This window comes from Gopherus flavomarginatus, chromosome 12, assembly GCF_025201925.1.
Source record: "Gopherus flavomarginatus isolate rGopFla2 chromosome 12, rGopFla2.mat.asm, whole genome shotgun sequence".
NCBI lineage: Eukaryota > Metazoa > Chordata > Testudines > Testudinidae > Gopherus > Gopherus flavomarginatus.
The window spans coordinates 30,972,189-30,994,084 of record NC_066628.1 but is presented as its reverse complement, the minus strand read 5'-3'; the positions used below and the strand labels follow the sequence as shown (position 1 = coordinate 30,994,084).

Sequence of the window (21,896 nt, the reverse complement as noted above, 5' to 3'; positions counted from 1 at the left end):
ATTAAGGTTCTTATCACTTGTAGTTAGCATAAAATGCACCTGATTTAACTAAATTGATAATGGTGAATCTATTCCTCCTTCATGTTGTAAGCTGAAACCTTAGACCTTCAAAGGTGGCATAATCTCCCTTTATCTCTATGTGGTTGCATTTATTAACTCAAGATAAATATGCTAGTGAGGGTTTCATACCTGTAGTCTCACCAGTAATTTCTCCAGTCTCGTATAGGAAAAATTGCCCCGTATGTCATTTATCAGACAAGGCACAAGGACGCAGGCTTAGTCTATTTAGTTCTTTGGCTTCTTATACGGCCAATGAGGAATTCACTTTTCCCAGCTGGAAATTTTACAGTTGCGCAGCTAAACTGAGATTCGTCTGGAAATGGCTACGCTTCAGAGATGCCCAAGATACCACCCTCACATGGCAAGACATTGAAGCATCTTATTGCTAACCCTTCAATCTTTCCAAGCTAATTAAAAAGCTGGCCCTTCCCTACCCACTGTAAGGAGGCGCTCGAGGAGACATACTCATGCTAACTCTGACCGAGCTAGTACTCTAAAAATAGCATAGCCATGGCAGCATGAGCCGCAGGGCTAGCTGCCCCAAGTGCCTCTGTGGTCTCAGACTGGTCTGTACCTGGGGCAGCTAGCCCCTCCCACCGCTCAGGCCGCTGTCGCTACACTCTGTATCGTGCACAATCTAGATCAGAGTGAGCACAGGAACATCTTGGGGAGCTGGGAATCGTACCCACAGCTCCAAGTGTAGACACATCCTAAGTCTTGCACCATCCAGTCATGATAACTATCTTCAAAATCTGCAAGCAAAGCACAGCATGCACAGCTCCAAAGCCCTCCCCTACACCCTCTCTTAAGTGATCTCCAGGATTTTCTCTGGGTCAGGACAACCACAGCTTTAAAAGCTGAAAACAGGAAGGGTTACAACACATGGCATGAGAAAACAATGGGGAACATTCAGCATCTTAAATGATCAATTCAGATTTCTCTCTCGAGTTTTCTATTGGCAAGCGGGATATTTTCAGAGGTTTTTTTCCTAAGGTCTATTGAGAAACCTTTCAGCAAGCCAGTGAACCTGGGCTGAGTGTAATCTCTCCCCTGGTAGAGAAGAGACAAGACTCACTTGTAATTAATACAAATTGGGATTCTTTATGAGACTGATGGCCACAGACCGACCCTGGGGCTCCCTCTAGTCTTGTCCACACTAGGGACATTTGGCAGAAATATCCTTCCATTGGTGACACATATTCAGTTCTATTATTATTATTTGCATTATGGTATGACCTAGGAATCCCAATCACAGCCCAGGACCCCACTGTGCTAGGTGCTGTACAAACACAGAACAAAAAGACCATCCCTGCCCCCAAAGAGCTGGAGAAACACTGGGAAGCCTGGTGGAAGTGGTCTGTCACCATTGTACCAGTTAGATCATTCTCTACACATAGATGACACAACCAGATCTGGTGGGGAATCTTTCAGCAAAACTCCTCTCCACCCTCCAAAAAATGGCTTTTTCACAAAATGGGCATTTTTACAAGAAGTGGTTTTCACCAAGCACACTGAAAACCAAAGGTCTGTTTCCATTTGCTTTTGGAAAGGAGGTTTTTGGGGTTTTTTCAGTGAAGCCTCCTCCCAAGTCAATTAAAACAGAAAAGAGTAGTATATTTTCTGCAGAATCATTTGAAAACATTTCCTGACCAGCTGTAGATGTGGTGTTTGAATCTGCCAGTGGCCCAGGGACCCTAGGCTCCCAGGATTCACCGAATCAGGATTAGCCTAGAAGGAAATTTCCCTACTGTAGACAAGGCTGGGTTGTCACCTGTGACCTCACAGATTTCCTGTGCCGTTATGGTATGGATTGCTGACTACACTGCAGGCTGCTTTGTAGTTGAAGCCAGAAACCATGCCAAATTCAGAGATTCCACCTGACTTGTATCCCAAGCTAGTCTAAATGTGGCTTTTCTGACTGGTTGACATTGAAATTTTGGATGGGTTGGAATAAAAACAAAGTGAAACCCAGGCCTACAAACCCCACCTGAACCCAAACTGACAATGCATTCTCCATATTCCCTGAGCACCACAACCACAGCACTCTAATAGTTATGCTCATTAGATGGAGCTGCCATCCATGGCTCCGCTATCCAGTTTCTGGGCAGCCCTGAAGAGTCTGCATGCACACAAGTGAGTCTCTTGTTTTTGCAAGGGCCTAACAAAGAAAGTGCAAGAGGTATGCTCAGTATCACAGTATAATTACTTTTAGCTGAGAGGACAGCAAAGATCCTGCGTCAGCTACTGCAGCCTAGAACCAGGAAGCTATAAACTGCTTTCATCTGTGGCCAGCCCTCAGTGCCAACCAGCTCTCAAAGTAACATTAACAACCCAAATTGGGTCCTAAATAAAAGCCAGTGGCCATCATTCCAAATCCCTGCTGTTTGTCTCTGGGGGTGCGTAAGTGTCAATTTGACCACACTCACCTTTCTGTGAAATCAGCCAATGTTTCACTGAAACAAGGCAGGCGGCACCTGGCTTGCATCTGTTTAATGAGATGAATGTCTGCTTTCAATATACCAGAGCCAGGAGCAGTCACAATGTAATGAGGGTCATTTAGAGCAGCAATTAGCTTTGGGGCCCCTGATTTTATATTACAATACCTGACTGGTGCTGCCACATATATTGACAGCTTCAGGGACTTTTGATTCTTTTTCATTAAACAGTAACTTTTCTTTTAAATTGCATATTCTGGCTACTCCCTATCCAGCACAGATGGAAAAGCTGGTAGATTGGTATGTCTCCTCTTCCTTTTGTCTAAGTCCAGATTTTCATTTGGCCTATATTTTATGTTATGCTCCAGGTTTTCACTTCTATTTCCTCTTTCACCTGGGGATATCTAAGCACTTTACACACATGAACGAATTCGGATTTAATTCAGCACATGCTTAGCACGTGCCAAAGTCCCATTGACTGCAGTGGGACTTAAGCATATGAGTGAAGTGAGGCACATACTTAAGTGCTTTGATGAAGTGGGGCCTTCTTGAGATGCAGGTTAATTATTAATTATTGTGAGCACTCTTTCAAAGTTGGGGAAACTGAAGCACAGAGAGGCAAAACGATTTGCCTCTTTTCACCCATAGAGGCTGTTGAAGAGCCAGGAATAAAACCCCTAAGCCCCTGTGCTAACCAGTGGACTACACTTCACTATATACACACAGGCATATAAAATGAGTGAATTATAGACTGTGTGGATTAACACGGAGGCCTGGCAGGAACAGGGGAATGGTAACAGGAACATGGGACTTTTCACCTCTACGTCATTAATTCAAAGCCAGCTCAGGCGGGTAGGAACTGGAAGTTGTTATCTGACAGCCGGTCTGTGGCCTTTGTGAAACAAGGCTGAGACGTTCAAAGGAGCCTAAGGCATTTGGTTGCCCAACTCCAGGAGGATTTGGACACCGATGAAAAGCCTGGCCTACGTTCTCTGTTCGGTAGTTTTCTGTCAGTTCCTGGTGAACTGGTGTCCACTCCACACAAACAGCCATGATAACTGGCTCCAATCAGCACTCTTACTTGCAATCTCAGCAGAGGTGCCAAGAACTAAGGAAGCACGAGCAGTGAATTCCTCTCTCCTCTGGGAAAGGTGCCATCTGTCCAGGTCCAAATCTGAGGTAGGTTGGTGGTGGGGAGTGAGGAAGCTTTGCTTCCGTCGGGGCTGAGTCTGGTCTGCAGAGGAAGAGTGAACTACAGCCTGCAGGCTTGTCCGTTTGGTGGTTTTCACGAGAACTAAAGTGTAACAGAGGGGCTGGCTGGCTCCCAGAATTGGTAGCCGAATCCAGAGCTTGTATCCAGCTTAGGATATGGCTGTAAGTTAACAGAAAGTTGTCACTATTTGATGGCAGTTCAGTGGCCTACATGAAAAATCATTAGTAGGTCTCAGTCCAGTTGCCAGAGAATAAGCATCCACAGCACAAAACACAGAAACTTAACTGGCCCTAATTGGCATCCTGGTTAACAATCACAACTGTCTGTAACCTATCCCCTGTCCACACAGATGATGGAGCAGCATGGAAGAGCTTACACTGCTGCTGCGGAGCCCTACCAACTCTGGATAACAAATAATATTAGCCCTCTTGTAGCATGTTTCATTAAAAGATGGAAGGCCCCAATATAAAATCATTGCAGTCAACGGGAGTCCTTCCATTGACTTCAAGGGGCTTTGGATCAGGCCTTCAAAGTATTTTAGCAATGCTAATGGATAGAGCTGGCTGAAACTCAGAAACTTCGTTCGATGAGACATTCCAACGTTTCCTATTTTCCCTTCATCCCAACTCAGAATGAAAAGCCCAAGTTTCTAAATTTCCCGTGACATGAAGTTTCTGAAAAACTGAATTTAGGAAATAATGAAATAGCCTTATTGAAACGTTTTACTACAACAAGGTTGAAGCGCTTTGGTTCATATTTATCATTTTGACTTTTAGATTATATTATATTATATTTAGTTATTTATTTAGGGCTTCTGATTTTAGGTTTTAGCCAATAAACACAGATAAATCACCCTGGGCACGCATGCACACGCACACACACAAAGAAAGCAGTGTTGATCCAATAAAAACTAGAAAAACCCCACAAACCGCTATTTTTATCTTGTCTGCACAGAGCAGTAATGCGGCCTACAGGGGTGTGATTTCTAACATGCACTGATGTGCTGCACGTTAATTGGTCTGTGCATACTCTGCTGGCGCGTACTGAACGTTCCCCAGTGTGGTTTAATGTAGTGCTGTTTGAAACGGTACCTTGTTAAAGCGCACTAGGGACCATTACCAAGAGATTATTCATTGCACACAGCATATGTAAACAGAAAGCCCCAACACACACTGATTATTGGACAGCTATGTAAAACTCAAAAATTGCTACAAATACCCCTCCTCAACGAAACTGATAAACCCAGAAAAACAAAAGCCCTATTATATTGTAAAAACAAAATGCTTCCACCTTATCAAAACAAAAGTTTCAATAATTTTTTGTTGAAAAATTTCAACAAAGACAATACATCCCATGAAACATTTTGATTTAAATGACTTGGCATTTTCCAATAGAAAACTTCTGTCCAAAAGTTTTCCATCAGTTGCACAACTTCCCAGTCAGGCAGTTAAATATTGTGATCCCCATTTTATAGACAGGGAAACTGAGGCATGGATAATTTAAGTGACCTGCAAATATAACAGAATCAACAGCAAAGCAGAGAACAGGTCCCAGACAATCCAGCACTCTAACTGCTAGACCACACTTCCTGTCTGAAGAGAACTCAATTGCCATGGATGCCTTGCTTTGTCCTTTCACCAGCACTAAATTCACACACACACAGGTGTGTACGCACATGCACAAACACACACTCATGCAAAAGGAAAACAAAAGCGTTCTTCAGTCACCTCAGCCACTATTTCTGGGATTTAGGGATGATTTTAGCCTTCTACTGTATTTTTTCTGCTCGCTGAGCTGATTATAAATAGCTCTGGTTTCCTGCATTTGCAGAATTAGCAGCCAGTTCCTCCAGTGAAGAAAGGTGATGGAGAAAGTGGTTTAAGTCAGTAGTTACAATGAGCCCCAGGTTGCAGGAAGAACTGGGAAGTAGATCTTTCATTTCCGCTACCGCCACCCCACAATAGGATTCAGTGTAAAATAACTAACTAGAACTGCGGGGGAGCATTTCAGAGAAGTGTGACGAGTTGGATCACAGACACCCTCTTGGGAACTGCCACCTGAGGTGCCGAGACTACCTCTGAGCCCATTTTCCCTGGCAGCTTGGGACTTCAGTGCCCTGTCTGGTGTTGTCAGATGCTACCGGTGTGATGCTCTGCTCTCTCCAATGTTGGTATCACTCATCTGCATGAGTGTGTTCCCTCTGTGTGCCGTCCCAGCTTGCGCAAATAGCTGACACAGCAGACCCCGAAGAGAACCTCCAATGACCACAGAGTCTAGTAAGGTATGAAGGCACGTCGGCCAGGTTTATTGCCGTATGGACACAATGATAGTTCCCTGTAGATTTCTTAGTCTAATTCAGGGTATACTACGAGAAAGTGCCTCTTGGCAATGGACTCGGCTCAGTCAGTGGCGGGACTTTCCACTGCCCCCTCAGCCGGACAAAAACACCGCCCCAGGGATGCATTCTTATACACAGGTACAAACAAGTTACACATCACTCCTGACGTATTGAGGTGCAACCCTTCTACGTAGCCAGGTACAACCCCTCTACGTAGTAAGGTGCCGCCTCTTACCTTGTACATGTTGGTTCAAACAAAACAACTCTATCCATTATATTACCCTTTTGGCCCTGTTATTGGGATGGGTCAGCCTGTTCCTTGTTATCTGTGTGGAATGTGCAAGTATGTGAATGTTCTGATCTCTAGTGTTCAGTACCTTTTAGGTACATATCTTCTTGCAGCATCAGCCCTTTCCTTGCCAGCTTCTGTGAGCAGGGCCTGCCTCTGGCTCACAGCTTAACTTTGCTTCATGTTAGCAAAGTCTTGACCATTTCTTTAGCTCAGGCCTCAGGCCTCATACCAGGCCTCTGATACCAAGGTTTATATCTCAGGGCCTCCTCTTACCACATCTGGCTGTGCCAGACATGCTAGCCTGCTACAAACACAGACTCAGGTCTGAACCATGTCCCCCAAAAGCTGGAGGCTTAACTGAAAACAGCTTAAGAAGTGCTCCTGCCTCCAGCACTCAGATACCCAGCTCCCAATAGGGTCCAAACCCCAAATAAATTCATTTTACCCTGTATAAAGCTTAGACAGGGTAAACTCATAAATTGTTCACCCTCTATAACACTGATAGAGAGATATGCACAGCTGTTTGCCCCCTCCCTGCCAGGTATTAATACATACTCTGAGTTAATTAATAAGTAAAAAGTGATTTTATTAAATATAACAAGTAGGATTTAAGTGGTTCCAAGTAATGACAGACAGAACAAAGTGAATTACCAAGCACAATAATATAAAACATGCAAGTCTAAGCCTAATACAGTAAGAAAGTGATTACTGGTGATATCTCACCCTCAGAGATGTTCCAATGAGCTTCTTTTACAGACTAGCCTCCTTCTAGTGTGGGTCCAGCAATCAGTTACACTTATTGTCCTTTGTTCCAGTTTCTTTCAGGTATCCTTTGTGGGTGGAGAGGCTACCTCTTGAGCCAGCTGAAGACAAAATGGAGGGGTCTCCGAGGGCTTTATATAGTTTATATCTTGTGGGTGGAAACCCCCACTTCCCCTGTGTAGAATCCCCTCTACAAGAGGGAGTTTTGGAATCACCTGGGCAGGTCATATGTCTATGCATGACCTAGTTCTCTACAGGAATGTTCCCAAGAAACCTCAGATGTGGATTTGCATCTATCAAAGTCTATTGTCAGATTAAGTGTTTCTTGACTGGGCACTTACTGAGAATAGTCTTTTCTCAAGAAGCTGACCTTTTCTCAAGAAGCTGAGGCTACTTAAAATCAAACAAGTACACAGCCAATATTCATAACTTTGAAAACTAAAATGATACAAATCGGATGAATATATTCAGTAGATCATAACCTTTGCAGAGATCTGTTACATGGCATATGTAGCATAAAACATATTCCAGTTATGGCATATTTACATTCATAAACGTATTTCTATAAAGCATTATGGGGTGCAACATCACAAGATGAACATCTGTTCTCGGGACACAGAATGCATACGGGCCTGATCAGCCATTGCCCTGCGATAGTGACTTTCACCAGTGCAAAGGGTCTGGGTTTGATTCTCGTTTGCACTAAGGCCACTCGACACCATTTGGGCAGTCTAACCAACCATCACGTTACGCTGCCTGAGTGATGTAAAGTGGCCTTAATGTAAATAAGAGTCAGGCTGTTCTGGTTAAGTAGCATCTTATACCCACTTTGCTCTGGCATAAATGACCACACAAGCTACAGGGCAATGGAGAATCTTTGACTCTTTATAGGATGATATTCACATAAATATATAAATGGGCTGCTGGACTCACTCCATTCTGATGTGCTTTAATGGAGGCTTGCTGTATTCACCTAAAGTCAATACTCTAAGAGCCAGTTTATTACACTATTCATTATTAATTATTATGATCATTATAGTCTGATTCACTGATACTTTGCCTAGTCATGTCTACTAGTGAAAAGTCAGTTCCACCAGTCCACTGAATGTAAAACATTGCTAAATTGGAATGGTAGCATCTTACGCTCACTTTGTGGGGATGCAAATGAAGACATATGGTGCAAGGGAGCAAAGAATTAGGTCCAGAACGTGTAGATCTGTGTGTGCCTGTGTAAACATTTGTATGCTGTGTTCTACATTATACCCCCTTGTAGGGTGTTTCCTAAGACAGCATTCCGTATGCTGTGTAAGCATCGTTCTACCCTTCATGCCATCATCCAAATGAGTTCAAGTGGGGCTTTTAAGGATATGATTAAAAACCAAACCAACCCCTGAACAGTCAGTTGCAGATGAACTTTAATGCAGTCCAGAGTGGTGAAGCATAACACTTGAGATCAAATTTTCTAACTGCAGGCAGTTGATTTCTGCTTGCTGGGAGACATCTGGGAGCCATATGGTAGCACACGGAAGGGGGGTTTACTGGAGAAAATAACCTTATTGCCTTTAATTGGGGGGCCCGCTGAGGATGAACTACTCTGGAAAACCAAGCCCTCGGTGTTTGCTGGAGTGCCCCTGGCAATCCTAAGGGGTCTGCTATCTTCATTTGGCCTTGATGACTCTTGGGTTGTCCCAGTAAAACCTGCTTCCTGAGACCCATCACTTGGGTTTCGTCCTGGCATGTGGCCCCCGCTGCTCCTGCTGCTGCCCATTCCCTGTCTGCATTCCTCAGATGTTCCCTGGGACCCAGCCTTCCTCAGCTCGTCTTGCTCCACTAGCATTTTGACCATCGGAGACGTGAAAGTGGTGTAGGCTGGCCACTGGCGGCAGCGGTGGATCAAAGGGCTGGGGAGGCCGATATTCGCTGAGAACAAACTGTGTTCTGGAAACCAAGAGATAAGGACAAGTTTAGAATGCAGCACGCACAGCCAGTTACGTTTTGCTTTGCTTTGACGGCCTCAGAGGCAGCAGAGAAAGGCCTGAATTCGCCACAGCACTCACAGAGGTACAAGGAGGAAAGGCTTGGTTTCCAAGACGGAAAGAAATCAGTGCGCTTATCTGCAGCACCCACACCTGCCACAGCGAAGAGCCCACGGCTCCGACAAAACCAGTCAGAGTGGGCAGAGCTTGGCGGGCAAACAGTGCAATGCCCAGCACCTATTCTGCTGCAAGATTCCCATTGCTGCTGCCGCCATTGGTACCTGAGTTGCAGCAGGGTTGACCCTCACCAGATAACAGGTCCCGTGTAGGGTATGGAAGGTTTTCCCTTTGCACTTTTACTGAGGCAGAGTCATGTCTCAGTGGGAGCAGCAGAAGGCACAAGATCTGCCAGAGTTGCCCAACATGAAGGGAGAGTGCTCCTGCCTGCAGCACCTCTGGGGTTGGGGGCGTAAGTTCCCCTTCATCATGGCCAGTTAACTCTGCCAAGGCCCTACCTCTTCCCAACTCTCTTTGGTTTGTCCAGCAATCTACCAGGCAGTATCAGAGAGCCGGGCGTGCACTCAGGAGAACCTCGGGACTGCAGCTATGCCCAAGGAAACAACTGAGCGGCTGGGGCCTATCACCTCTTGCTTAATTATATTTAAAATAAGCTACATATCTAAGGCACTTATCACTCTACCGTCTAAGCAGCGTGACTTAATGGCTAGAGCACTGGACTGGGCCTCAGAAGACCTGGATTCTATTCCTGGCTCTGCCACTGCCTTTCTAGGTGACCTTGGGCAAGTCACTGCTCAGCTCTGTGCCTCTGTTTCCCCTTTTGTAAAAAGGGGGTAATGACACTGACCTCCATTGTAAGGCTCTGTGAGATCTACTGATGACAAGGGCTATGTAAGAGCTCGGTGTTACTGTGCACTGAAGGCATGGGTTGTTCTCACTATTCCAAACAGCATTTTCTTGGGGGCAATATGGAACTGAGGTCAAGTTGGAACCCTCACATATCAATTAACAAAAAGACGAAAGGCAAAGGAAACATAATCATAACAATACTTAGCCTTTCTGCAGAGCTGCTCCATGCCTGAGGTCAAACAGCGCATCAGTAGCAGGGCCCATCCCTACATTAAAATCTCCCAACTCCCAAGTTTTCTGTTCTAACCACTAGACACAGTTTCTCCTCTGGTATCTCAACAAACAAAACAAAAAGCTTTAGAAGCTATAGATATGACTAGAGAGATGAGAGTCGGAGTGTATGTCTATTCTGCAGCTGGAGTAGACAGACCTGTGCTAACTTTACCTACACTAGCATGGGGGCATGCACAGGAATAAAAATTTGGCTGCTTTTGGAGGGGCACTTTCTGTGCCCCCCATGTCCAGAGGAGCTGCCTCTTCCCGCCACCCCCACCTCTGTCCCCTGCACCTGGAGGAGCTGTCTCCCCATGAGCCTAGTGGAGCTGACTTTCCATCCCTCCCTCCCCCCAACAGCCCCAGGGCTGGTGGAGCTCATGCTCCCCGCCTGGGCCCCAGAGGATCTCTGTGCCCCTGCCGATTGGGAGGGCCCATGCCCCTGCTTGCCCCACCCCCTGCACATGCCCCGAGCATAGCTAAAGATAGCCATGTCAATGTAGTGGCATGGGCTGTACCAGCATGCCAGGGACCCTCGATACCTATTTGTGTTGCTGAAGCCCACAGTTCTTCATCTACTCTGCTGTTTTTAGCCATGGGTCAAGCCAGCCCAGGTATGCCTACCTATGCTGCAGTCACAGCTCAGCGTGCAGAGGAGACAGATCTAGACTCTCTGGTGCACATGCAGCTTCATATAGGAGAGAAAATCCAAAGAAGAAAGAAAGTTGCTGAAAAGACCTGATGGCCCATCAAACATGCCTTGAGAAATCAGACTTTTCGTTTCCTTTATAGTGTTGAACTTAAAACCTGTCACAAAAGCAACTCATTCTTGCCTGGCAGCAATTATTCCTTTAAGAATTGCACAGCCCACGAGCAGCGATAGAATTTCCTGTAATTGCTTTTATCTTTACTAGCACTGCATAATCACAACAATTATGTAACTAGCGATTAAATATTTACAGGCTAAAGCCTGCTCTTGGTTAAACAAGCAGGTCATTGAGGATGGAGAGCAGGGGAAAGGTTCCATTGACCAGGCCCACCTTGTGGTATAATCACTCTGCTGAAATGGGGGATGCTTCCACAGTAGAGATATTTAAAACTAGATTTGGCCTAAGCATTGGAGAACAGACTGTTGGCAGGAAGAGTGCAGCGGGCAGGGGGACGGGCAAGGCAACCCAGACTAATGGGATTCTTTCCCCATCACTCCAGGATTGTATGATGCTCTTTTGGGGCCAGATTCAGTTCCCATGAAAGTCAATGCAGAGACTCCCGGTGTCTTCAAAAGAGCAAGGGAGAAACCAGCTGTAGTTCAATTTGCAGATGCAGGAAGCCTAGCCCACCAAGCGTCTGTAATTTCTACCCCAGGACACCTTATGAAATGTTTTATACAGGAAGAATTAGCACCAGTAAATATCTGCACCATCCATCTGAGAGGCTGAAAATGTTTTGCAGTCATTTGATCAACCTCTCAATGCCCCAAATGGCAGTGAGGCACAGAGAGGAAATATGGTTATGCAACTGAGGAAGTGCACTGGAACTCAGCCGTTCTAGTCTTAGTTCCTCGTTCTGACACAAACTCTCTGCATGACCTCAGGCCTGTCACTTAGGGTGGAATTTTCAAAAGCACCTAAGTCCTTTAGGAATGCAAGTCAATGGGACTTGTGCTCTTAAACCCCTTAGGGTGCTCCTAAATTCTATCCCATCTCTCAGTGTCTCAGTTTCCCATCTGTTAAGTGGGGATACCACTTCTTTTCTCCCGCTCTATTCAGCTAAAGAGTTCTTTGAGGTTAAGCTTTTACTATGTATTTGTACAGTGCCATACTCAAAGGGCCCTTTGATCTCTGTTAGGGCCTTTACGCGCTACTATAATAGACACAATCCCTGCGTCGGGTAGGGAGATATTCTTATCTCCATTTTAGAGACAGAGACTCTGAGAAATGTTACATGAATTTCCCATGGTCACTCAGCAAGTCATTAGCAGAAACAGGAACAGAACCCAGGAGACCTGACTCTCAGTCATCTATTCTAACCACTAAGCAACATCGCTATGCCTAATTATTAATGGAAACCATGCTCTGCTCAAGCTTATCTTCTGCTCACTTTGCTGGTGGAATAGCACTGTGCCAGAAAAAAACCACGTGTTTGTTTTCAGTGCTCTGCACCTACCCACGTTCTGTCCATTCCCAGCTCCAAGAAAATTAGAGAATCCAGCAGCAGTTGTACTGTATAATTATTCCTGCAGCCTGCTTGGCTCTGTTGCTCTGCAGCTCCTGGTGACATACTGTCTCATGCAGGGTGCACACAGTCCAGAATTTGCTCTTATGTATGTGGTACTCCTGCCCACCCTGGAGAACAAGAAAGTCACTGAGATAACTGGCTACTGTTCTTTTATTTTCTGCTTCCCGCTGCTCCCTTCGGCTCTCTCCACGCTTGTCAGCAATCTCATTCTGACCGGGATAATGCTGGCACTCATTTCAGTCACCTGATTAGAATCAGAAGAATCTTTCATTACATCCCAAGGGCATGTGTTGTAGGCTTTCTTCACTCTCCTGCATTACTAAGTTGTTCAAGGTCTGCTGCAGGCATTTTCCTTCATGCTTCTGAGTGGAATTTCCATGTAGTTACTGCATGAGCTGAGTTTACCTCTGATGTACAGATGTGGCTCTCGGTAGCACTAGTGAGGCTAATGTGAGTAGATCAGCTAGAGGTGGGCAAAACAAAACACACACAAAAAAGAGGGGCAAATAGCAAATTAGCAGAAGAATACGTTTTTCAGGCCACAGAAACTATTTACAAATTCAGATTGAATTTGGCAATGAGTTTTGGCTGAAAAAAAGATGGATTTTTTTTCCAGAAAAGTCAAAACATTTAGTTTCGACCATTTTGAAATGAAATGTTTTGACTTTTCATTTAAAAAAACAGCATTTTCTTACAAAATTTAGATAATTTAAAGTAAGGGGAGGTATTCAAAAATGGCCCACAACTAAATGACCCCCCCTCAAAAAATCATTTGAGATCAAACAAACTTTTCTGTTCATCCTGAAACAAAGGTTTTTTTTTTCCAATTGTTTTGGTTTTGGTGAAAAAAACAGTTTTGGTTTGAACTGAACCACTTTTGCTTTCCAGTTTGGCCCTGAACCAAAAAATCAATTATTCGCTCAGCTCTAAGCTGGAGTAGTCTACACTTTATGCAATAGGAGGACTTGTAGAATAAATGTTGAGGTTGCTTTGGTCTCCCCAATTGCTCTCTTATAGTTCAGATGCCACAGCAATGGGCTACTACATACACAGGTGGTGTGGAGACAGGCAAGCTCCTCCACCAATATATAAGTAGAGGCGATGAAAAATTTTCTCACAACAAAATTCCTGTCAGAAAATGTGGTTTTGTGGAAATCAAAATTTTCCACAGCACACTGTCAATTTTGAAAACAAAATTCAATTTTCTGATCAGGTGAATCAAAACAAAAACTGTTGTTTGAAATCACCTTTTTGAAACAAAGCGAAATTTTCTACTCCAAAATTAAAAAAAAAAAGTCCTGGTGATATATCAAATTGTTTTCTGTTGATGAAAAATATCAAAATTTTCCATTCCAATATTTGTGATTTGAAACTTGTCAGTTTGACATTTTGACTTTTTGTTCCTTTTCTGAGCAGAAAGTCATTTCAAAATGTTGAAATTTCCCATAAAAGGACAATCTCATCCCCCCCCAACAGCTCTATTTATGAGAGTTTTGCCTGGTACATAGCCAGGAAAACAACACTAAGCAGCTCCATTCAGCCTTCATTTTGCAAACCAAAAGGCATCTGCTAGCAAGGAGCCTGGCTACTAATCAGTGGTTGCATGTGATACATTTGCAGAACAGAAAATGTGTTTAAACTGTGTTTGTGTGCAAATATAGTGTTGCATTGACAGCCCTGCAGACTGAGGTCCACTGTGTAACAGAAGGATCCGCACCAAAGGCAACAAAGATGATTCTGTGTTTGAAGGCTCAAGGAGTAAGGGCCTGATCCAAAACACTTTGGAGTCCTTCCACAGACTTCAATAGGCTAGGAATCAGGTCTTCAAAAAGAAGAACTAACACTCTAGCTGAAAGCCGTGCACCCAGCCACTCAGCAACACTGAGTTGTAAATTAAATACAATAATAACAAAGGCCATGGAAAAGAACTCCATGCACCACACAGGCACATCCAAAACTTACAGTCTGTTCCCATACCACAGGCTCTGCTATGAAACAGCTGTGAGCTGCATTCCGATCATCTTGGAGAGAGAGCCACAAACGGTCAGCGCTATGTACAGTAGTACCAAAGCAAATCAAAACGTAACACTGTAGGTGTTGTAAAGAGACAGCCGACGGGCCCTTCGTTCAAAGGTCTCTGTGGGAGGGTGAAGTAAGGAGAGCAGATTATTTTTAATTTATATGTAGAGCTCCCTGAAAATGTGATAAAGGATAGTGAACAAAGAGACATGGTATAGTTCCTGCCTCAGGGAATTTACAGTGCAACAAATGAAAGCAACGAGCCATAGTAGGGGATGGAATAAGGAATGACGAGAATTACAGCAACGAGACTTGGCTTTGGCATGTGCACATCTCAATTACATTTATATGGTTTTTTTAAAGAAATACTTATCTGAGCTCCACTAAACCAAAAACTGTATTGAACCACATTCTCTTTTGATACAAAGGGGATAGATAACTTTATGGTCATGGGTAAGAGTCAGGGATAGGAAGATATGTGCATTTACTAGTTTTGGATCTCATGATATTTAATTAGGGTTGCATGGAATTATTTTGATCAGAGGGAAAGCATTGCTATTTGCATGATAATCATGTTGGCTGAGGTTTTCAAAAAAGCCTAGAGTCTCGAATTGCTAAAATACCTTTTTGTGGAATTGCATATGCTTTGGATAGGTGCATAGACTTCACTCTGTGTGATGAACGAGCAAGGCATTTGCATTTTTGTGCACAGGTAGGAAAGAAAGTTATGTGATGGATGGATAGCGTTGGTTTAGATTTTTGTAGATATTGGGAATGTTTTGCGACAAAGCAAAGTTAAGGCTATTTGGTGTTGGCCAACGAGAATATTTCCATTTCTCTGTGTGTGTTTGTGTGTCTGAGTTGCATGTGACAGTGAAACAAACCTGGGATGAGGCCTCAGGGTCTTATTTCCAAACCTTCCCTCTGTCCTCTGTTATATCATTGGTGTTTCTCCCAGGTGTTTCTCCTCCAACATTCACCTCCAGTCCTCGCTGCACTGGCACCTACCATAATGATGCACAAGCTACATTCCAAGACAGCAGTGAGAACAACACTGACTGCTTGGAACACCACACCCATTCCCAGTCTGAGTCCTCAAGGCTTCCATAACTTTTCCTGGCAGTTGGTCTATGGTGACCACAGGGGCAGCATTGGCCAGGGAGGCTTGTGGGGGCTATAGCCACCCCAAAATTTGCCTTAGCCCCCACCCCTCCCAGTGCAAAGGTCAAACATTACACAGAAGTAAGGGTGGTATGGTATGACATCACCACCCTTACTTCTGTGCTGCTGCTGGCAGCAGCACTGCCTTCAGAACTGGGTGCCCAGCCAGCAGCTGCCGCTGTCTGCTCTGCCTTCAGAGCTGGGCAGCTCATACCCTCCCAGAGTACATTCCACACCCCCTATTGTTAAAAAAAAGTGTGTGTGCTCACAAGCTGTATAGCGCAGCTCTCCCAATTTTCTGTCTAGCCCACCTCAGCACCCCACCGGGAAGAGGCTGGGTGACCACATAGCAAGTGTTAAAAATCAGGATACTTTCTTTTTTGAGGGTCGGCGGGGGTAATATTTGCCCATGTAAGACAAAGCCCCTAATATTGAGACGGCCCAAATAATATCAGGATTTCTGGTCACTCCAAGTTGGTCCCTCCATACATTTCCACCAGAGATACGAACCGGGGTGCTAGCTAAGGGATACATTGGTGTGGGACACATTGAGGAGAAACAGGGTCATGGAAGGACTGGGGGCTAAGTAGGCGGGCTATGCTCAGGGTGGAGGGATTGCACCTAAGTGAGAAATGAAGGAGGGTTCTGAAGAACCATCAGTTGGTAAGATCTTGGACTTGGCTACTAGCCTGGCCTGGATTTGAACCCCCAACCTACAGAGAAAAGGCTCTGTGATCCACTACAAATCTTGAGATTTGTACTGTGCGAGTGGCTGTTACCAAGGGCTGCCTCTGCAGTGCATCTGGTGATGCATCCCAGAGCTCATTTAGGAGAAGAGGTTTTTCCCATGGCATGGACAGGAGTCCCTGTCTGCCACTGAAGTTGGAAGGTGGTTAGTAAACCCAGCCTGGGGTTTATCTGTAGCTGCTCAAGAATTAAACAGTTCACGAACTACCCAAAGGGGCTGAGCAGCCTAACAGAGCTGTCTCTTGTCTCATGCTGAAGCTGGCAGGAGCTCTCCAGGTATATCCCAATGGAAATTTCACATTCCCTCCTCACAGCGGATTCTAGCAACACACCCTTGCCCAGCACAGCAAACTCTGCTAATGCAAGCTCAGGCTGGTTCAGTGCCGGGGGAATCCCAGTGGCTGCTGCCAGGATATTCATTTGGGTCACCCCCAGCATCCTCGCTGAGCCTCTCTGCCCACTCAGCTGGGGCATGCTGCCCACAGGCTGGGTTTGGCCTGTGATCCACTGCACCACACAGCTGAAATCAGGCCCACGTTCTCATGTCCTGTCTTCAGAGACATTTAATTCAGCTGCCTGGCAATCGGCAAGTATCAAACCTCTAAAAAGCCTGGCTGTTGGGATAAACCACAGCCATTGAGTTCAGCTGTTCCCCCACAGTTTATGTCTCCATTACCTCTTTCTCCATCCCACCCTTCTCTTTCTCTCCTCCAAGCCCCATCTTTCTTCCTCTCCTCCTTCCAACTCCATCCTTCTTTCTCTGCTTCCAATTCACTTTCTTTGCCAACAATCCTTGCCTTCAGCCTCCCCTTGCTTATACCATGCACATACTCGAGTATCCTAATCCCTCAGCTCGATGGGTCCCATGGCCACACCCAGTTCCCTCTCCTGGGTGATATCTGCGGTGTGGGAAGGTGAGGTGTGGTTCTGGGAATCTATCTGCAGGTGTCTGGCCAGTTCCTGTAATCGAATCTCATAGGTAAGAGACATTCCCGAAAGCATTTATCCCATTTCCTATGTGACTCCAGGAAAGCCCCAGATTTAAAGACAGCAGTGGAACCTGATTGAACCCACCGAGACCATGAAATGGATATACGCAAAGGTAGCAAGGCTTGTTAGCAAGCAGTAGGAGTTAGGCTCCTAAGTTCCTTAAGCCCAGATGCTCAAAGGTATCTGGGTGTCTAACTCCCACTAAAATCAATGGGAGTCAGATCTCTAAATATTTTGAGGCTGAGAGCCTGAAGCACTATTGAAAATTTAGTTTGACAACACAAGCCCTGGAAATCAAACCTGAAAACTCCTCCCCATGGGAAAGTTCCAGGGAAGGCTCAGGAGAATATCGTTCCCCAGTATTCATACAGAACGGGATTTCAGAAGCGCTCAGTGCTGGCCTGACTCTGTGCCCACTGCAGTCAAACTCGCAGGAGGCAAAGCTCTCATTGACTTCAGCGGGAGCAGAGTTAAGCGAAATGCTCTTCAATATCCCACCCAAACAGAGGGATCTATCCCTGATGTTTATTATTTTCCTAGGAAGCTTATCCCCACCCCCCATCCTCCTCCGTATTTAAACTGAATAATTTAGGAAACAGACTGAAACTCTATGAGCCAGAGGTCAGCACAAGGCACCTCTCCTGCAGCACCCAGCCAATCTGGCAGATGGAGGATCTCCAGGAGTAACCTGTCAAAGAAGAATGTGGCATGGAAGGTTTGTGCCTTGCTCACACGGAACAGCTCCTGTTAGTAATAGGCCTGGGGAGCACTGGCCTTCAGGGCAGGTAGAAACTCGCCAGACTTTTTAACTGGGGACATGAAGTCCAGGCTTGCAACAAAAATTCAACCTCTGAGCAACCTAAACCTGCTTAATTTCATACACACCCTGAAGGGCTTTAGATGATCCAGGTCCCGTCAAAGTTTTGTCCCTGACCCAGTGGGAGCAGGATGGGTTCCTAAATGCATGTGCATGCATTTATCAAGGATTTGGATTTTATACCCTAGCTGGTTTTCCTGGAAACACATCTCCTTATGGGCGCTGAAGATCCTTTCTCTGTTTAGAAAACAGTTTGCCTGAAGGGTTCCTCTTGCCCCCAGCTGAGTCCATTTCACACAGGCACTCAAATCTCAATCTTCTGATCTTTATTCTAGGGATGAGCCAGAATTTGAATGCAGGTTGGGGGATCTGCCAGGACTTCCCCACTGCTCACAGACACTTGATTTGCAATTTGGAACTCTCACTTCTTTGCTCCAACAAACAGAAACAGAGGCTGCGTTCCAGTGTGTGATGTAAGGACAGCTCTTCCTGGTGCTTCATGGCACTCAAGGGGAGTGCATCTCTGGGTGGGCAGGGTAGGTGTTCTCCTCCTCAGCAGTGAGCTCTGCTGGCCAGGACAGAGGGGACCGTGGAGCATCTTCCACACCCCTCGTGGGATGGCTTGTGTCACAGAGGGTGCTGGCAGAGAGCAGCCTCCTAGCTTAGCATAGTGCAGGGATTGCAATTTTTCTCTAGCCTTGAATGTGGTGTGCAAAAGGAGGAAGGTTCCTTACACAGCACACACCCACACACTACACACCCACAATTTGACCCTGAGTGTGCAACAGGCACAGACATAACAGAGGAGCTTGCTGGAAGCATCCATACTTCTGCAGTCTTATCCAACGCAGATTCAAATTAGGAACATTCAACTACTCCTAGAAAGTTTGGATGCAGTGTTACTAGGCTGGCCATTATTAGGCCAGTTTCACTGGTAAACCCCAATTGTTTTGCACTGTGTTGGTGATGCAAAACAACAAGCAGTCCAGTTGAATCTGCTACCAAACCAGCTTTACAGCTGTTCTGTGTCACCTAAGAACCCAACATATGTCGGTGAATCTGGCCCATTGTGATCATCTCCACAAAGATCCTCATCAAACCAATGGCTCCATGAACCAGCAAGAATAGATGCTCTTTAGGAAGTTTAAAATCAAAAGCACTAAAAGCGAGGAGAAATATTCCCACCCCTTGGAATGTGAGCAGTCAATTTCAAGTCCGGATCAAACGCTTCCAGAGTTCACGGGTGCTCTGATTCAAGGCGTGAGATTCAGAGCTCACTCTAATTTTGACAAAAAGAGATGAAAACAATGGAAAATCCTTGTAAAACCAGCAATTGTTGCAGACAAACAGGGAGACCCTTTTCACGAACAGCTGGAGAAATCTGCCAGCATCATTGGTGGAGAAATGTCTCTTAATGGACAACGCTTGTCACTGCTAAAATTGTGCAATTTCCATCCCGGACCAAAAATAAACAACTAATTTTTGGCCAATGCTGAAATTTCACTGAATAAAATGCAGCACTTGAGCGCCTGTCCATATGCTGCTCTCCATGTTACAGTCCCTGTAGCCAGAAACACCACATTATGCATCATGTCCGTGTTGCTGATTTATTTTACAAGCTGCTTCAGGAGACTATTGGATGGGAATTAAGCCTAAGGAACAAAACTGCAGATAAAAAATCCTGGTCAATAAACATTTCCTCTGTAATCTAAAATCTGCACTGCTGGCAGCAGGAATCATTGCAGTAACACCCATTGATTTGTTTTCCCAGGACATGTTGAGATAGTCAATGTACTCAAAGTGATAAGAGAAACAATTTCCCCCCAAAAAGAGGATTTTGCTTTTTATGAAAAACATAAAGCTACTGACACTTTTCTGCATGCTGCAACTGCTGCTAGTTATAATTCTAAGAGGAATTCCTGGCAGTGGGACAATTTTCACACTATTATATTTAGAGAGAGCTTGTATGAAAAATAGCCAAAGCTGTCAGTTATAAATCAGGCCATTCTGACAGTGCCCAGAACATGTAGTAAAAGCAAATGAGGGGGAAATGAAATTACATGTTTCAGAGGGGAACTTTGCAAACTAATAAGCTTTTGTTTAAAAAAAAAATAACCTTGGAATAATTAGAACTAGTTTTCTCTCACTCTTTTGTTGAAGTTACAGTTTTTCTCGCTGCTCTCTCTTGACAGACTGCTGGCTCCCAAATGCTGATCTCTTCTTTATTTTACTTGTCACCATGTGGTTTCTATATTCACTGGGTTTGGGTCTGCTAATCAGAAAGAGCTCATGTCTCCAGAGACTGTGGCAGAGGAGAGAGAAATACTTTAGTTTTGCTTTGGAATCAGGAATCAGACTAATGAAAAACATTTGCTTTTTGAGTGGCTTTAACGGATTGCAGGAGAGACACACATTTACACTGCAAAAGTGCACAGATATAGGGCTTGATCCACGAAAGGCAGTGGAAAAATATCTCATTGACTTCAGTGGGCTTTGAGTTGGAGACATAACGTCTTTCATTGACATTATATTTTAAATCCAATTGAAATCTATAATTCCTGTGAATTAATCCATATATGGTGCATACAAATACTGAAACATGCTAGGACATCTCCTCTTGCAATCTTTTCAAAGCTGGAACCTACAGGTAATCCCCAAGTAATTGCCAGATCAAAGCAATTTAGCTAAGCACCCAACCCCCATCTGAACCCACTCAGGGGCCCATTAATTTAATCAGTTTCTTTAGATCAGCCTCTGGGAAAGGAGTTGTTGTCATATCAAATATTGTAGGGAAGGAGAAATCACTGATGCATCATGGCGGATATCAGTCAGATCACAAATGTGATCAAACTTTGTGACAACTGTGGTTTTACTCCAGATCTTTCACGTCACTTCTTTCTTCCTTCCCTAGGTCCAACCACTTGGTCCTCCTCAGGGATCCTGGAAACATCCCTTGTTTTCCTCAGTGCACCCCTAGGGTGAGAAATTGGGTGAGGCCTTGCAGCAGAACTGACAAAAGAGGCAAGAAAACCTGTGATTCTGTCAATGCTTTCAGTCCTGGAGAAAATCACTCTCTGAAGTGCAGATGCAGCTACCTTGATGCTGAACATGGGATGGATAGATTAGATTTTACAGCGGATATAATGGATCCATCTTCCCAGGAGCATTTCTTCATTCTAGATATGAGATTATAATTAGTGGTTCTTAGTTTTTACAGCAATGTTTTAGCTGTTCATTTCCCCCCATCAAGGTTCCTGAACAAAATATATGAAACTCCAAGAACAAGGTGATGTATTTTCTGCCTCTGTAATTCAGCAATGTACAAAGGGATGTCAGTAATATTTTTCAGGAGATGAAGCCAACTTAAAATCTCACTGACAAGAAATTCCCTATGCAGCTGATCCTCGTCCTATTGAAGTCAATCGTAGTTTGCTATTGACTTTAATGGGATACGGCTTCCACCCTTAGTGCCAACCCAGATATAGCAGCAACTGTTAAAAGTATTGCTTGAAACTGAATAAAGCTGATGAAGGAATAAGAGCAACAAAAAACTCTTTATTCATACATCTGATTTCACTACTTAAAATTCTCCATAAACTGATTCACAGCCAAACTCCTACCCATGAGTGTGAATTGGGAAGCTGTGTAACAAGGATTGAAAGTGATCTTCACGAAATCCAGTGGAGGAGAAGATGACAGACAAGGCAG

The 21,896-nt window shown here is 44.7% G+C and overlaps 1 protein-coding gene across 1 annotated transcript in view; it reads right to left on the bottom strand.

Moving 5' to 3' along the window:
• Positions 1-6,958: 6,958 nt before the first annotated feature.
• Positions 6,959-21,896, bottom strand: part of CDRT4 (CMT1A duplicated region transcript 4) — a 59,584-nt gene continuing 44,646 nt past the window's right edge. The window contains exon 2 of the mRNA XM_050919462.1: positions 6,959-9,038. Coding sequence (XP_050775419.1) covers positions 8,563-9,038 — 476 coding nt within the window. The 3' untranslated portion in view covers positions 6,959-8,562. The remainder of the gene's footprint in view (positions 9,039-21,896) is intronic.